The following is a 16,820-nucleotide window of genomic DNA, read 5'->3' on the forward strand; positions in this document are numbered from 1 at the left end:
GCCAAAGCCAATGTGCCAAAAATACAAGTTTTGTTATAAAATCTTAATTAGGTCAGTTAAAACATACATATATGCATACTTATATTTTTTTAATATTCACTTTAAACCAAACATTCTTTTTGAAGTTTTGTTTCGAGGCAATGCAAGTCGAAGCTGCAGCCAAAAGCAAATCAAAATTGTAATCGATTTAACAAAATAACGTTCAGCGTTGGGATAGTCGGGAGGTGGTCGGTGGCCGGGTGAGTGCATCTTCTCTCATTTACGAATGCTTCTCGCATCTTGCACAAACACAAATGTAAAAGCGCATTCTAACTAGAAAAATTACGGCTAAATATTAAGCTCCTGCTCAGTTTAAACGCTCGTGCGGCGTCGGTTACCCCCATCGGTGTGCTGTACCGCGCAAGGTGTGGCCGTTGACCGTGTTTTTTTAAAAATGTCTTTCGGTGTCTTCGACAGGACTTCGAGTTCAAAGAGAGGGCTGGTTGCTTCTTGAACCGCTGCGGGCATGTTCGCAGCCAACTCACCGGGGACACTGCAGCAACGTGAGTTGTCAACTGTATCATTTCTAGGGTGGCACTGCGGACCATATTTTGAACATCACAGAAAAAGAAAGGCATACGACCGAAATTTTGTGCTCAAAAATCATACAGACAACATTTGGCACTTAGCATCAGCAGTTTAGCGCAACGGCCCCTGCTGGATACTTGGTGCAGATGACTGAAGCGCAAAAACATTTCGTGAAACGGGAGGAGCAGAAGAAAAGAAAGAACAGCGCCAAGTATGCGCCAAGTTACTCCAAAACAAGGTTTTTCGTCCCCTGCTGGAACTGTGAATGTCGGCACCACATTTCTCTGGTGACTGTACTAACTCGTCTTGCGCCTTTTCTTGCTGAAGCGTTGGTAGCTACGCTCGACTGAAATTTATGCATGCACCGCGATGTAAACGATAGCTCAAACTTGTAAGTTGGTAGTGAAGGGGCAAATGCGAACTAACTCCACGTCCCTGCCCCGACCGTGCCAACTTTCAAAACGTTCACCCCTATACGACATTAATTGTAGGCATCTGAATTGACATGCTGATCGCGATAATGCCCATAAAGTGAACTGCAACTAAACAAATGCAAGAAGTGAAATTGATGGGGAAGCCTAGCAGTATAAATAGATGAATACCACTGCAGAAGCAGGCCCACAACGGAAAATTGTTGAAATTGCAAAACGTGCACACATTTTTTCAGGAGATGGACGTTTCCCCTTGGTTAAATGGGATGCACGCAGAAAATGTTGAGCAAACTAATACCCGTGCCACACGGGCAGAAAAAATGGCATTTACCCCCGAATGCCTTCAGATTTATTGCCATTCGCGCGGTGCCACACGGGCGAACAAAATGGCATTCGTCCGAATGCCATTCGAATGCCATTCGCCTCCAACTGCCTTCGCCAGAACTCAGTTGACTGAGAAATGCCTACTCTCGACGACACAGCTCGCGAAGTGCGATTTACCTGAAAGTATATAAAACAAATCATATTGAGCTAAAAATAAAATTTCCCGTCTTTTATTTGCACTAAAATCTTAAAAAGATGCTTTGAACGTTATACGAAGAAAATAAAGTATCAATAATGAAACGCTTGTCAATTTTAGTGTCTATTTACGCTGTGGATCTGACTAGTGTTGGCTTAGGTTGCTACGGTCGGCTGCAACGTTGTAAAACAAAGCAAGAAACTAAAACTTAGGACAGCGTAATACGCTTATTTCTACATTTGATGATTATCTGATGTGTATGAAGCTTGTAAATGCTTCTTAATTTTTTTATTGCTATTCACTCAATGCTCACTTCGAAGGTGCTGTGATCGACATCATCAAGTCAAATGTCATTCGCTTTGGACGTGTAGCAGCGCCGGCGAAACGAATGTCATTCGGGAACTGAAGGCCTTCGCCACCAAATGTCATTTTCTATGCCCGTGTGGCACGGGTATAAGTAACCTAGGTAACAACGTTAGGGACCACAGATGGTTTCAAGCAGCCAATTGTAGCATAATACATGTTTTTTTAATATGTAATGCTGTTTATTCTAGTTTGCCACCCTCCCTTTGTGCACTACTGTCTTCTTTCCTAGCCCCCAAATTGTCAAACATGTCACCTGTCACTACAGGCAGGTTGTAGAGCTGAGGTCTAGCCAAAAACGAAACTGAAAACTTCTAATCATTATGCATACCTGCTTTGCACAACTAGCAACATACAGAGATGTGTTTGTGTAACCGAAGATTCCAAAAGATGATTCGTTTCAAATGAGAACAGGAACAAAACTGCTACTCAGCCTAGTTGGAATGAATTCATCTTTTGGGGGCCACTTTGCGCAAGACAAGGATGTAGACGGGAGAACAAAGTGGCGCTATCTAACAACTAGTTTATTTTTGGAAGATACATTTGCTTTAGTAACCAGCATTATCTGTGCGATCTCGTCAAAAATACACATCACTCGCGGATATTACAAGTATGAAGGTGATGCCTCATGAACGTGATAATCTGAGCCCCCCTTCCACCTCGTGACACCACACTGTAGATACTGCTCACAATCGGCCACCCTCATACACATGGCATGGACGTGCCCACAGTATGCTGCCGCTTGTCACATAGAAGATACATGGGAGTCCCTTCTGCATATCACTGACTCGGCACAGCAGCGCCGGGTAATCTCACGCGCATTGAAAGGCCGCGGTGTCCCAAGGGATCCCCGCTGATCTCCTTCGGTCCCCTCTTTTGGGAGTAATAAAGTTTTGATCATCATTCCCCCCCCCCCCCCCCCCGTGTTGTTATATGCACAAATGTGTATTTTTGACAACATTATGCAGATCATGTGGACTATTGAGCAGATGCATTTAAAAAAATAAACCAGTTGTTAGATTGTACCAGTTCGTTAATCTCCCATCTTTGTCCTTGTTTGTCATGTGCGAAGTGGCTAAAATACTGCGAATATGTGCCTAAGTGCGTGTTATTGGCCGAAATTCGTGATCTTTTGTAATTGAGATGCTGAAAGCATCCTAGGAGGGAGCGAGCATCTTTACAACGTGTGCACCTTTAAACATTGTCACTCGTGTTAAGCACTTCTGCATGTCTATAAGGCCACACACACTTTTGGGCACACCATGTCAAAGCCTGCAACTGCTGTCATGTCTTGCTCTGTAGAGCTGTGCCACCTGCACAGGCAGAGCTCTACACAGACTAGTACATAGATGTACACATGTGAGAGTACAGACATTTGTTAGACTGCAATCGCTCATGCAAGGCAAGTTCTTGGGCTGCTGTTGGATGAATTCATTAATGTAGCATTGCTTCATCAGTGTGCATTTGTGGGCTTTGCAAAATATGGGTAATCTTGCCAACTGGAGTACAAATTATTGTAGAGCTCGCTTCACAGAAATTCCGATGTAGGCATCGTCGGTGGTGAGCAAAAAATTATGTTAAAGATCACTGAAAAATTCAAATTGATATAAATAAATGCTTAAAATATTGTATGTGTGAAAATCGTACCCCAGCCTTCTGAGAGCCCTGACCATGCTTGAAATCGCTTTGGGAAAAAAAAATCTTCATGAATGTTTAGCAGTGTAGGGAGTGTCATTGCATAAGATATTTTGTGGCAGAAATGTAAAATTTCACAAGGTGTCGCATACGAATGCCACAATGAGTGCGTGTGAAGGTCTGCCCGTAAAAGAGCAATCGGGTACTTTAATTGATCATCATTGGCAACAGTGTTGATGATTTTGATTACACAATGTATGACGCAGTTGACCATTTGCAAAAATCTACCAGGCAGCTTTCAAAAATGCACGTGCACAGACTGTTTTTCTCACTCCTAATTTCAGTGAAGGCACACGAGTATGACAAAATGACATTGTCCCCCCAAAATCAATATGGGGGTTGTCCCTTCCCGTATGAACCCTCAGCCTAGGATTGCATGATGGATGAGGCATCTGCCTCGTCGCAGTGGTCTAGTGGCTGAGGCACTTGGCTGCTGATCCGTAGGTTGCGGGATCGAATTCCTACTGTGGCAGCTGCATTCTCAATGGAGGCGAAAACGCTGTAGGCTCGTGTGCTCAGATTTGGGTGAATGTTAAAGAACCCCAGGTCGTTGAAATTTTCAAAGCCCTTCAGTACGGCGTCTCGCATAATCATATGGTGGTTTGGGACGTTACGTCCCACATATCAATCAATCAAGTTCATTGGACAGTGATGACGGCGAGTTATCGCTACCTACTTTACAGTTCCCTCAGTGCTTAGACACATGGAAATAGCGATCTGTTGTGAAATTCATAAAGCGCTCTTTCAACCGAACATTAATACACGGTTAGTCCCATGTTCATCTATCCACAAGAAAATGCAAATTCGTGAACTGCTGCACAGGCACTGGGGACAAACCTTGTTCTATGTTTAATGTTGCAAACAAAAGTACAGGAATTGGGTGTTTTGGTTAATAATATTTATTACTCAAGCACACTAAAAAAACATTTCCTGCGGGGCTGAAAACACAACGTTCACAACATGGCGCTGTGCGAGGTTCTTCGAATTATGCGATTCCTTTGTAGTGCAATAAGTATACAGAGGAACAGCAAGGCACTCCCACAGTGCTATGCCGATGTTCTAGTTGCTCTGTGATGAGTGCTCTTGCGATGATATACGGAAAAGATGTAATTTCTAATTTTGAATTGTTCATCGATGCTACTTTGCTCAATGCTAATCCTGGGAATGCATTTCATGGAGCAAACGAAGACTTCAGTAGTTGTAAAACAACAGAGCCATTGCTTGTGCCGTTGGAATGTTGCATGCAATGGGAGAACAATGTTGCATGCACTGTAGTTGATGACAAAAATATCCCGGCATCTTCAGCGCGTTGTTCGGAGAACATGCTGACATCTGTGGTGATCAGCATCTTCACTCGCTAAGCTGGCGTGTTCCGAGCTGTTTCATTAAGAGTAATCTGGCTTGTTAGTGATTATTAACATCTCATTAGGTGGGACAGGCCTACTTGTTGGCCAAGCCGTTTTTGCAAGTAAAACGGGAGTATGCAACATGTGGATCGTGACTAATTTGTGCACAAAAAAAGATTTAGAAAAAGCATGCCACACCACTGTTTATGTTATCAGTGCTATCATGACTACTGCTGTACATTTTGCTGTTCCACCAAAGGCATGGAAAGAAGTCTTTTTATCCTATGGGTGCAAGAATGAATGCCTCACTTGTCTGTGTGCAATTGTTGTAGCATCTTGTGCACTTTCATCCATTTTGGGTGAGGTAAGGGGATCAGCTTGCTTTCGGATGAGACAACCACGTGTGAAGATCGCTTTTCATTGAAGACAAGCTCAATGTACACAGACAACAACAAAGTGCACCTTGCTCTTAAGCAATGTGTAATGCTCCCTCAGACGGAGTAGCATATGTTAGTGTACTATTGCCTAAGCCTTGATGACAGCAATTGGTCAGTCATTGTCTCTAAATTAGCTTTGTTTTGATGATGCTTGACGTGCTAGTGTCTGAATTACTGATTGTTCATTCATTCATCCAGATTTCTAATTTGTCTATAAAAAAAACACAGAGGGGTCAGTGAAAAGGAGCTGGCTTGATAAGTACCCGAGAATGAAGGGCCTTAAAATATGTTAAAATAGGGTTCCTCTGCGAGGCAATAATCGCTCTTATAAGTGTGCAAGTTATTGTGTGGGGAGCTAAACTTTCCGGCGGAAAACATGAATACTTCGGCCATTGTGCGAGGTACATTGCGTCTAGCTTGGCCATGTTTTGTTGTGGGTGTATGGAAGGCATTGAGAAACCTGTACGATGCGTATCTCTACAGGGCATGTTGGTGCACTGTTGAGCGTGTTGGGTCTCATAAGACAGGGATTTGATAGTCACAATAGCAGGCCCCCAAATTGTCGGTTGTGGTGTAGCCCATAAAGCTCCTCCTTCCTTCATGAACTTTTGCTAATATACAAAGTTGGCGCTCGTCTTGCCACCTGATAGATAAGCAGCACACCTTGGCTTTCTATTTCTGATTTGCATCATTAATGCTGAGAACATTGTCACTCAGAAGTTCACATTTTTCGTATTGTTGGTTACTACCCAAAGTTTATATTGTTCTTCAGGGATGTTTGACGGAGATCATAGGGGACTGTAGGACTGACTCTGGTAATGCAGTGCATGAAACTCCTCCTTCTTTAACCTTCAATAGCATCTGGAATGGGTAAGCCCTTGTCGCCTGATGAGTAGTTCTGTCGCCTGATGAGATTGGTTCTGTATAGTCTTCCACATTGTGTGACTAATGCTGGAAACACCGTTCATCCAGAAGTTCATTTGAGTCTCCTTTTGATTGTAGTCAGGGTTCTTCCTGTGGTCGTTTTAAAAGACTGTAGGAAAAACTTGTTAGATTGCGGGGGGAAACTTGTGGCCTGCACTCAAATGGTTCGTTTAACAAAACAGCCGGCTGCACGTGGTGGTGCGCAGGCCCATCAGCCCGCCAACAGAAATGAGCAGCACGGTGAGCATTCAGCAGATTCTGGGCGAGGCGCGCCGCCTGGTGGGTCGTCTGCGTGAGCAGGACGGCAACGCCGACCGCCTGCTGACTCAGGCGCAGGCCATGAGCCAGGGTGTGGAGGCCATGCGCCAGTACCACGAGGAGCTTGCCCAGCTCAGCTGCGTGGCGGCGACGCCGCGGCCGCGCGCTGCACTTGTCCTCTCCATCCAGCAGGAGAACCGGCACATGCGTGAGCTGCAACAGGAGAATCGTGAGCTCGTCGCTGCCCTCAAGGAGCACCAGTCGGCCCTCGAGCTGATCATGGCCAAGTACCGGGAGCAGGCAAGCATGTGTGCACCATCACTAGGGGCTCATTCACACTGGTGATTGACAAGGAGCCGCGACCCTGCTGTGGTAGCTGAGCGGCTAAAGTATTGCATTGCTAAACTAGGGGATGGGGGTTTGTGTTTTGCTAATATGGATGGTACTTGTCCAATTTCTGCTTTGCTTGAGGGCACTTGTTCAGTTTCTGCTGAAGTTGAGGGCCCTTGATCAGTTTCTGCTCAGCTTGAAGGCACCTGTTCAGTTTCTGAGTTTGAGGGCATTTGTAAAGCTTATGCTGAGCCTGAGGGTGCTTGTTCAATTTCTGCTGAGCTTGAGGGCACTTGTTCAGTTTCTGCTGAGCTTGAGGGCATTTGTGCAGTTTCTGCTGAGCTTGAGGGCACTTAATCAGTTTCTGCTGAGCTTGAGGGCACTTAATCAGTTTTCTGCTGAGCTTGAGGGCACTTGTTCAGTTTCTACTGAGCTTGAGGGCACTTGTTCCCTTTCTGCTGGGCTTGAGGGCACTTGTTCACTTTCTGCTGAGCTTGAGGGTACTTCAGTTTCTGCTGAGCTTGAAGGCACTTGTACAGTTTCTGCTAAGCTTGAGGGCACTTGTTCAGTTTCTGCTGAGCTTAAAGACACTTGTTCAGTTTCTGCTGAGGTTGAAGGCACTTGTTCAGTTTCTGCAGAACTTGAGGGCCCTTGATCAGTTTATGCTGAGCTTGAAGGCACTTGTTCAGTTTCTGCTGAGTTTGAGGGCGTTTGTAAAGTTTATGCTGAGCTTGAGGGCACATGTATAGTTTCTGCTGAGCTTGAGGACACATGTATAGTTTCTGCTGAGCTTGAGGACACATGTATAGTTTCTACTAAGCCTGAGGGCACTTGTTCAGTTTATGCCGAGCTTGAGGGCACTTGTTCAGTTTCTGCTGAGCTTGAGGGCACTTGTTCAGCTTCTGCTGAGCTTGAGGGTACTTCAGTTTCTGCTGAGCTTGAAGAGGGCACTTGTTCAGTTTCTGCTGAGTTTGAAGGTACTTGTTCAGTTTCTGCTGAGCTTGAAGGCACTTGTTCAGTTAATGCTGAGCTTGAGCACACGTGTTCCATTCCTGCCAACCCCGAGGACCTGGTTTAATGAAGACCAAATGGAAAATGCCTGTTTTACTTATATTAAGTTGCACATCAAAGAAACCTACATGCTCAAAATTGATATAAACTGTCCTCCGTGCGTGCGGCATGCTTCATGGTCGTATGGTAGTTTTGCCGCATGAAATTCCTCTACCAAGTTTGTAGGAGATAATAGGACCTGTAATGACTGAAACTTAAGAAGTACCTCAATGCAACGAATGTTCACGCCGGCGGGCGTGCCCATTTCGTTGTATTGCCACATAGTTACAGCTTGCATGGCCATTCTCGGACATAAAAAAGTGGTTGTGCAGCTCTTGAGCAGTTGTTTGATTCATAGGGTTGTGGCTGCAGTCATGGATGGAAAAATTTAGCACTGAAAGAATGACCATAAAGTCTTTTTGACTAATGTTATCATATGTGACTAGTCGCGTGGCCACCGAAATTCGCCAGTGTGAATGAGTCCATATTAGGTTAGCTCTGGTTTTAAGGATGCTCATGACGGAGGCGTAGATCATTTGTACACCTTCAGCTAACATCATAAATTTCACAGGACGTAGTGATGATAGGCACAGCTTCCCTAGAGGTAGCTCATCACATTGATGCTGGCACCATCTGTTGGTTTGCTAGACAACTTAGCTACTGCCGTGTGACTGATGACTAGTGTACAGTTCTGAATTGACTGTCATGAGGTGCTGCTGATCTCTGCAATGAGCTCAGCTTTTTTTAGGACTTTCTACACGTTGCAAATATTTCATCTGCTTGCATAAGTCCAAGCTGGCTCAGGTTCTCAGTGATGAGTGATTTGGATAATTACTTCTAGCCTTGTGGACGAAACAATGTGTGATACTAGATGACAACAATGAATAAGTGTATGACAGGACATCTATCTTATTCGTATCTGCTCTGTTAGTTTTGCTTGTAAGGCTAACTCGTACAATTATCTGTTAGAGGACTAATCTGTGTAGACACAAGAATTTCCTTAGAGACCACATCATCTTCCGCAAAGATCGAGATGATGCAATCGCATCATCAGGTGGCGTTGCTATTATATTAGACAAATGCATAGCTTGTCAAGATACAAATGGCCCTCGAAGCAGTGGCCATTCGTGCTGTTGTCTTAGGGAAACTTGCTACCATTTGCTCAGTGTACATTTCTCCTCATTATTAGCTGCAGAAACAAGAATTTCAGTCTTTTATGAATCAACTACCTGAACCATATATCATCCTTGGAGATTTTAATGCCCACAGCCCTTTGTGGGGTGACTCGAGGAGTGATGTGCGAGGCCGCTTGATTGAGAACTTTGTTCTTTCCACAGATGCATGCATTTTAAATAAGAAAGAACCAACATTTTCTAGCCTGGCGAACAAAATGTATTCGTGCATTGATCTTAGCATTGTTTCTTCTACACTTTTACCTGATTTTAATTGGGACGTTATTAAAAACCCCTACGGGAGTGATCACTTTCCCATATTACTGAAGACACCAAAAGAAAATGAATTTCTACCTCAGGCTTCAACTTGGAAGGTAGACAGAGCTGATTGGGAGAAGTATCAGAGTCTGAGTACTATATCGTGAGCCGAGATTTCCTCTCTAGGAATCGACTCTGCTGCTATGTGTTTAACCGCTTTTATTATTGACGCTGCTTCAAAATGTATCCCCCAGAAAAGTTGTGGTCCCTGCAGACGTCGTGTCCCGTGGTGGAACGACGACTGCAGGAATGCTCGCAAAAAGCAGAATAAAGTGTGGTGTCTATTGCGTGGCTATCCAACTGCAAAGAATCTGATCAATTTCAAACAAGTAAAGTCTCAAGGGCGAAGGACGGGCCGACAGGCTAGGAGGGAAAGCTGTCAGAAGTTTTTGTCAGGCATTAGTTCCTATACTGATGAAGTTAAGGTCTGGAACAGAGTGAATAGGATAAGAGGCCGACAGACGCACTCACTCCCTCTAGTAGACACAGAGGGTGACAGCCTTGAGGGTCAAGCAGACTCCCTAAAAGCATACTTTGAACACGTGTCCAGCTCATCGCATTATTCTGACACTTTCAAGCGATACAAAGAGAGAGTAGAAAGGCAAAAACTTGAACGTAAATGTGGAAAAAATGAGCCATAAAACACACCCTTCCGCTTGGCTGAGTTGCAGGCAGCGCTAAACTGCTGCAGCAAATCAGCCCCAGGCTCTTATCGTGTTATATATCGGATGCTTAACACTTACCTCAAGAAACACATAAAACTCTCCTCTGTATAACTCCATATGGGCTTCTGGCGAGATTCCCTCTGCGTGGAAAGAGGCCATAGTAATACCTATTCTTAAACAGGGCAAGGATCCATCTTCCGTATCGAGTTACCGACCTATTGCTCTTACTTACTAGCTGCCTCTGCAAATTAATTGAAAAGATGATAAACTGCCGATTATTAGATTTTTTGGAATCAAACAAACTTATCGACCAATATCAGTGCAGATTTCGAGAGGGTCGGTCCACCACAGACCATCTCATCCGCATAGAGGCGCAAATACGTGAAGCTTTCATTCATAAGCAGTTTTTCCTATCTCTCTTCCTTGACATGGACAAGGCATACGATATCACGTGCCGTTTTGGAATATTGAGAGACCCCTCAAATTTAGGTATGCGAGGTAATATGCCAAGTGTAATAGAAAATGATCTGTCCAATCGGACATTTCATGTTCGAGTGGGCAATGTGTTGTCATGACCGTTCGTGCAAGAAATGGGAGTACCCAGGGCGGTGTCCTCAGTTGTACTCTCTTTGTAGTCAAAATGAACTCCCTGCGATCGTGCATCCCATGTAACATCTTTTATTAAGCATACGTTAATGATCTACAGATAGGTTTTAAATCCTGTAATCTCTCGACATGCGAGCGACAGGTTCAGCTCTGTGTTAACAAGGTCTGTAAATGGGCAGATGAGAACATTTTCAGTCTGAATCCACTAAAGAGCTCCTGTGTTCTGTTTTCTAGGAAGAGAGGCCTCTACCCTAATCCCCATATAGAGTTGCAGGGTGACCGCATAGCTGTCAAGAGTGAACAAAAATTTTTAGGCATAATTCTAGACACGAAGCTCTCGTTTATACCACACATTAAGTACATTAAGGAGAGATGCATGAAAACAATGAACATCCTAAAGGTGCTGTCCCGCACAAGTTGAGGCAGCGACAGAAAATGTCTGATGAGGCTCTACAAAAGCCTTATCCGCATGCGTCTAGACTATGGGGCGATAGTGTACCAGTCCGCAACACGAACGGCATTCAAAATGCTGGACTCTGTCCACCATCTAGGCATTCGCCTTTCTACGAGAGCTTTTCGTACAAGCCCTGTGAAAAACCTTTACGCAGACTCAGATGAATGGTCGCTACATATGCAAAGATTGTACCTATCTTTTACATATTTTTGAAGATAACCACAAGTACCGACTATCCTACATACCCTGCTGTAAACGACACATCCAGCTCCCAGCTCTTTCAAAACCGACTTACATTGAAACAGCCCTTCTCGTTGCGTGTTCGAGCACTAGCTGCGGACACGGGCGTCCCATTGCTCGAACACCGCGTAATGGCTTCTACTACATGCGCCTCGCCATGGCACTGGCAGGTTATAAATTGTGACACATCTTTCACGATTGTGACAAAGCATGCCCCACCCCTACACATTCAGGTGTACTTCTGCGAATTGGCACACAAATATACCTACTCTGAATTTTTCACTGATGCATCAGACTCGTGTGGGCGTGTCCTACGCAGCGGTGGGCCCATCTTTTTTGGGTGTTGGTATTCTCCACCCCTACTCATGCATTTTTACAGCTGAAGGTTATGCACTACTGGCGGCAGCAAAACACATTGAAGAATCAGAAATAAGTAATGCAGTCATATACACGGATTCATTAAGCGTTGTAAAAACTTTAAAAAAGCCATCAGAAAGTACAAAAATCCTGTCATTGTTTTGCTATACTCTCTCCTCTGTGCCATTTACGCATCGAAACAGCATGTAGTAGTATGTTGGGTGCCAGGACACCGTGAAATTGAGAGAAACGTACTAGCAGATAAGCTCGCAACATCAGTTCATGCGAACACTCTGCAGTCATCTGTAGCTGTCCTCGTAATGGAGTTGAGACCCTTTTGGAGAAAAAAGCTGAGAGATTACTGGCAGCGTACATGGGACAGACAAGTACATAATAAATTACATTTAATCAAGCCTTACCTTGGTGACTGGCCACCAACATCACAAACACGCCGTACAGAAGTAGCAAGCTCTCTGTCGGTTTCGTATCGGACACACATATAGTACACACTCACACCTTCTGACCGGTGGTGATTCACCAATGTGTGAGAAATGTGGCGTATCCCTTAGTGTCCTACATATTTAGATACAGTGCAGTGAATAAGATCCTATTCGAAAAAAGCATTTTTTAACATACTATTGGGAACAAATGCCCCTTCACCCAGCGTTGTTCATCGGTAGAGATCCACTTTTCAAACATCATTCATTATTCGCATTTTTAAAAGATGTTCGCACTTTCCACGTGATCTACCCTGGTAATCTGTAGAACAACCTATCACAAGAGGTTGTTGTTGCCATACATACATTACAAAGCACATGTTTTGCGGCCCTTGGAGACAAGGACCCCTGAGGGACATTCGTGCTCTATAATCTCTTTATAGCTTTATCATTAGAACCATTGACCACTAGTTTTCACTCTACACATTTTATGTCACTCTCATAATTTTATTTCCTATATGTTTACCCGCCTTTAGAGTGAGGAATATTGGGCCCTTTTACAGCCACTCATCCTACCCATAGCCCAAATCTTTTGTCACATGTACTGGCGCTCTTTGGCCATAACGTGGCCCTTGCGCCAAGAAACACTATATATCATCATCATGTCTGTCTCGATGTTGTGCAAATATCGATGCGAGCAACATTATACCTGTGTTCATTGCGTTAGCCTGCTGCAGTGGCTAGGATGTTCTTCTGATGAGGAAAGTATCGAGAGTTTCATTGCCAATTGCAGTAGCCAACTTTGATGGAAGCATAGTGTAAAGTGGTTGTGTATTTATATTGGACTCCTTTCTTGCATATTACTTTTGGAATTCCTTCAACCATCCATTCATCATTACAATAAATCAAATTTATGTGTGAAGGATAACGGCTATCGGTGCTATGGTTGGTCATTCTTTGTTAGTGGCAGTCTGGTTGAGGCAGGTGAAAATAGTAGTGGTTCAGAGAATGTCTTGAGTTGTCTCTGCACAAAGCCAATGCCGTTGTGGGGTGTCGTGTAGGTGGCACGGCTGGGCTCTGTGTGCCAGGCCGAGCAGCGCCTTGGCGAAGGTAACCAGGACTGCCACCACCTGGCCGACAAGATCTGCGAAATGGCTGAGGTGATGCGGCGGGCAGCGGAGATTGACGAGCTATCTGGTACACGCCAGACAGAGACCGTTGTGCGTCTGTCAACTGAGAATGCCGTGTTGCGGCAGCTGCTCGACATTGGTCGGCGTGCTGGCTCTGCTGGACTCGCTGATGTGGAAGTGCAAACCGATTCGGGAAGTGTAGCCAGCCCGGAATAAAATGCTTTTTTTGGTTTCTACATTTGCCTCTCTTATCTTTGGGTTGCCACTCGGCATGTAGGCTTAGTCTCAGAGTATGCTGTACTATTATAAGATTTCGTAAACTGTATGTTTGTGGAAGACTCTTGATAAGAGTTGTGTACACTAAGCATAATGGTAGATGCTGACTTCGTGGATTATAATATTTACAGTACTCGTGGATTGAAATAATAAAATTTTAGACTTTTAGTGGTCAGATTGGCAGCAATGTGACATTCACTAGCTATTGCTCATAGCAGTCATTATAAAAATGTAATTTCAGTTTGAGTACTGTACAGTATTTGGGATGCACACAGTGACAATGATATTCTGTAGCTATACAACATCCCATGACAAAAAAAAGACCCCCCCTCCTCCTTAAAATAGGCAAAGATGAAGTTCGGCATACTTGAAGCAAATTCTGAACTTCAGTATGGGGTGAAGCCCGTTCTTGCTGTATCATGGACTTCCCAAACAGAACGCCATAAACATGAATGACTCGTGACAATAGTTGTCACATGTCATGAGGCATCGAGCAAATAGTCTCAAAAGTAGCTTCTACCCCATCAGAGAAAAAGAAAAAGCTTTTAAAAAATGTTTTTCATTCTTGAAAGTTTTTTTAATCATGTAATTATTGCTGAAATTTTGTGCACTCAAAATTTGTGCATCTCTGAGTAAAGCACAAATTTAGTTTTTGAAGTAGTCTGCTGGGTAGTCTCCACTCTATTGCACATATGCCAGCGCATGAACAGTTCTCGTTGACTAATTCAACGTACGATTGGTTTTAATGTTCAACTATGCAGTCGATGACAAATGCGCCGTTAGAGAACTTGACAAGCGGTAAACCGCATTTGCCTGAAAAATGCAAATAAGGCCAGCAAATGCAACAAGTGGCTGGAAAACTCTTCATGCGACTCCTCGAGATGGGAAGCCTGGACCCATTTATGAGCAGGACCGACAGCTCTGCTGATAACGTGCTTGTGACAACATATACAGCTGCATGTTGGTTTGGTGGTCGTCATGCTCTGTGCACTGGAAAGCCCTTTGAGATTTCACATTTCATCCATGTTGTGTAGAAAGCAAACTGCACAGAATTTGTAATAAAACACTTGTAAAACTATGAAGCCCTTTATGTATAGAGGTGTTGATGTGAAATGGCACATGACAAAGGAGCAGGTCACGGGATCGAATCCGGGCTGCGGCGGCTGCATTTCCGATGGAGGCAGAAATGTTGTAGGCCCGTGTGCTCAGATAAGGGTGCACGTTAAAGAACCCCAGGTGGTCGAAATTTCTGGAGCCCTCCACTACGGCATCTCTCATAATCATATGGTGGTTTTGGGACGTTAAACCCCACAAATCGATCAAATCACATGACAAAGGAGTTTCCCCCTCCCTTCAAAGTTCTTTAGCGGGACAGCAGGTGCTGAATCTAGTTTTTGAACATAAAGGGTGTACTCTCGTGTACAGCACGTACAGACACTTCCACAGTTGAAGGAAACACGTGAGTGCACAGCATGTTCAGATTTCATGATCTTACGGAAGCATAGTAGCTTAGATATGCATAAGACTACTGGGGGTTGAAAGTTCCCACTCCTCTTGACACACTGGGGGTATGCCTGCAGATTGTTTTCGTAACAACTTGCTGTTAGAGGGCCAGCAGTGTTGATGCTGTGCATTCGAGTGTTCCCTTTAACAGTGAACGGTTCATGATCAAACAAGCGCTAAAGATACACACACTCAGAGAGGACACAGACAAGCGCCTACTGTACAACTGTACAACTTGTGAATGCTCCTTGGGTGTCACCGTAATCCCCACTGGGGCTTTATTTTTCAAGTTTAAGTTGAACCCAAGCTTAGGCTTAAAACTGTAACGTGCGAGTTATTCTGTGGCTGTCGTGTTTTTTATTTGCTGCTGCATTGCACTATTGGCTGTTGAAAATGTCTAAACTGCATTCTCAAATGTATTTTCCTAAATATATCTAAAACTGTGGCAGTTAAGACATGCTCAGCTCCACAAACATTCCGAGCCCAAACTTGGAAGTTTGACATGCCTTCAGCCACTTTGCGCCAATAAGACTCTACAATCAATGAACCCACCGGAAGTGAAGCCATCTTTGTACATCTTATTATTTCTTAATAAAGCTGTACAAAAAAGGATGTACAGGAGGAGATCCCGTAGTATACACTGAAATGGGACCTCCTATGAAACGTAAACATAAGTATTTGATTAGCAACAGTGACAAAAATAATAGAATGGAAGGTTACAAAAAATGAACTACAGATACAATTAATTGACAATGCTCAAATCAACAATATGCAAATGTAAACTGTAAAATATTTTTATATATATCTATATTTCAGACAACCTTATTTCAGACAAAGATAAATGATGCGTACATTTGTCCTGTCTAAGAGGTGTGACAAAAAGGCACGAGTGCCTGACTGAGTGTCTTATCCTTTGCTAGAGACACACAACTCAAGCATCAGTGACAGTTAGATAATCAAAAATACATATAAAAGATTACATATACTATACATCGTTAAGTAAAACATACAGGATTTCAATAGATATATACATTGTTCTATATACACATAAAACAAAGATTTTATAAGTATATGTTCTGTATAGACTGCAGCAAGGCAAAAAACTGAATTATTCTTGTATTGAAATGAGGTATCAAGTTAACTTTTTTTTCAAACATTTCATGTGCATTGTTTCCTGTACCAAGTTTATTACGGTAGGATGATGATTTAAGAAAAATGCTATAGTGTCAGATTGTTTTTGCATGCCATAGTTTGTTCGTATGAAACCTTTATCATATATAGTTTTTCTAGTTTCATAAGCGAGTCTCTTTCCCAGGAATTGTCAATAAAAGCTGTCCTGACATGACATTATTTTCTGGAATATTGCAATGTCTAGCTTCTTTTCCAGTATGTGTTGCATTGTTAATATGGTATTTGCTTTAAAAAGTGGAGTGAGTTACATATGCCACATTTTCAATAACTTGCAAAATACGTTTTTGTAGAATATGCAGCTTTCTAAGATTGCTTTTTGTTGTTGTTCTCCCCACAAGGAGGCAGTATTGTAAATGAGAATCAATTAGTGCATAATATAGCTGTATTTTAATCACCGGGGCAAAAGTTGCTTTGCTTTACTTATAATACCTATTGAACATGAGATGCGTCTTGTGAGGTTATCGACGTGAGGAGACCAGCTGAGGTTTTCTTCAAAAAGAACACCAAGAAATTTATGTATTCTTACACGCTCAATGTTCTCGCCACGAAA

At 43.4% G+C, this 16,820-nt stretch overlaps 1 protein-coding gene across 3 annotated transcripts in view; it reads left to right on the forward strand.

The window, feature by feature from the left end:
* Positions 1-16,820, forward strand: part of LOC119181593 (nucleoporin 35) — a 42,448-nt gene that overhangs the window by 272 nt on the left and 25,356 nt on the right. Inside the window, exons 1-2 of one of the 3 annotated variants that reach the window (XM_075875909.1) lie at positions 142-239; positions 457-542. In XM_075875909.1, the coding sequence (XP_075732024.1) occupies positions 506-542 (37 nt within the window). In that variant the 5' untranslated portion in view covers positions 142-239; positions 457-505. Of the gene's footprint in view, positions 1-141; positions 240-455; positions 543-16,820 lie in introns of those variants that run through there. The other 2 variants (XM_075875910.1, XM_075875911.1) reach the window with 2 other exon arrangements.

Source organism: Rhipicephalus microplus, chromosome 10 (assembly GCF_043290135.1).
Source record: "Rhipicephalus microplus isolate Deutch F79 chromosome 10, USDA_Rmic, whole genome shotgun sequence".
NCBI classification, from domain to species: Eukaryota; Metazoa; Arthropoda; class Arachnida; order Ixodida; family Ixodidae; genus Rhipicephalus; species Rhipicephalus microplus.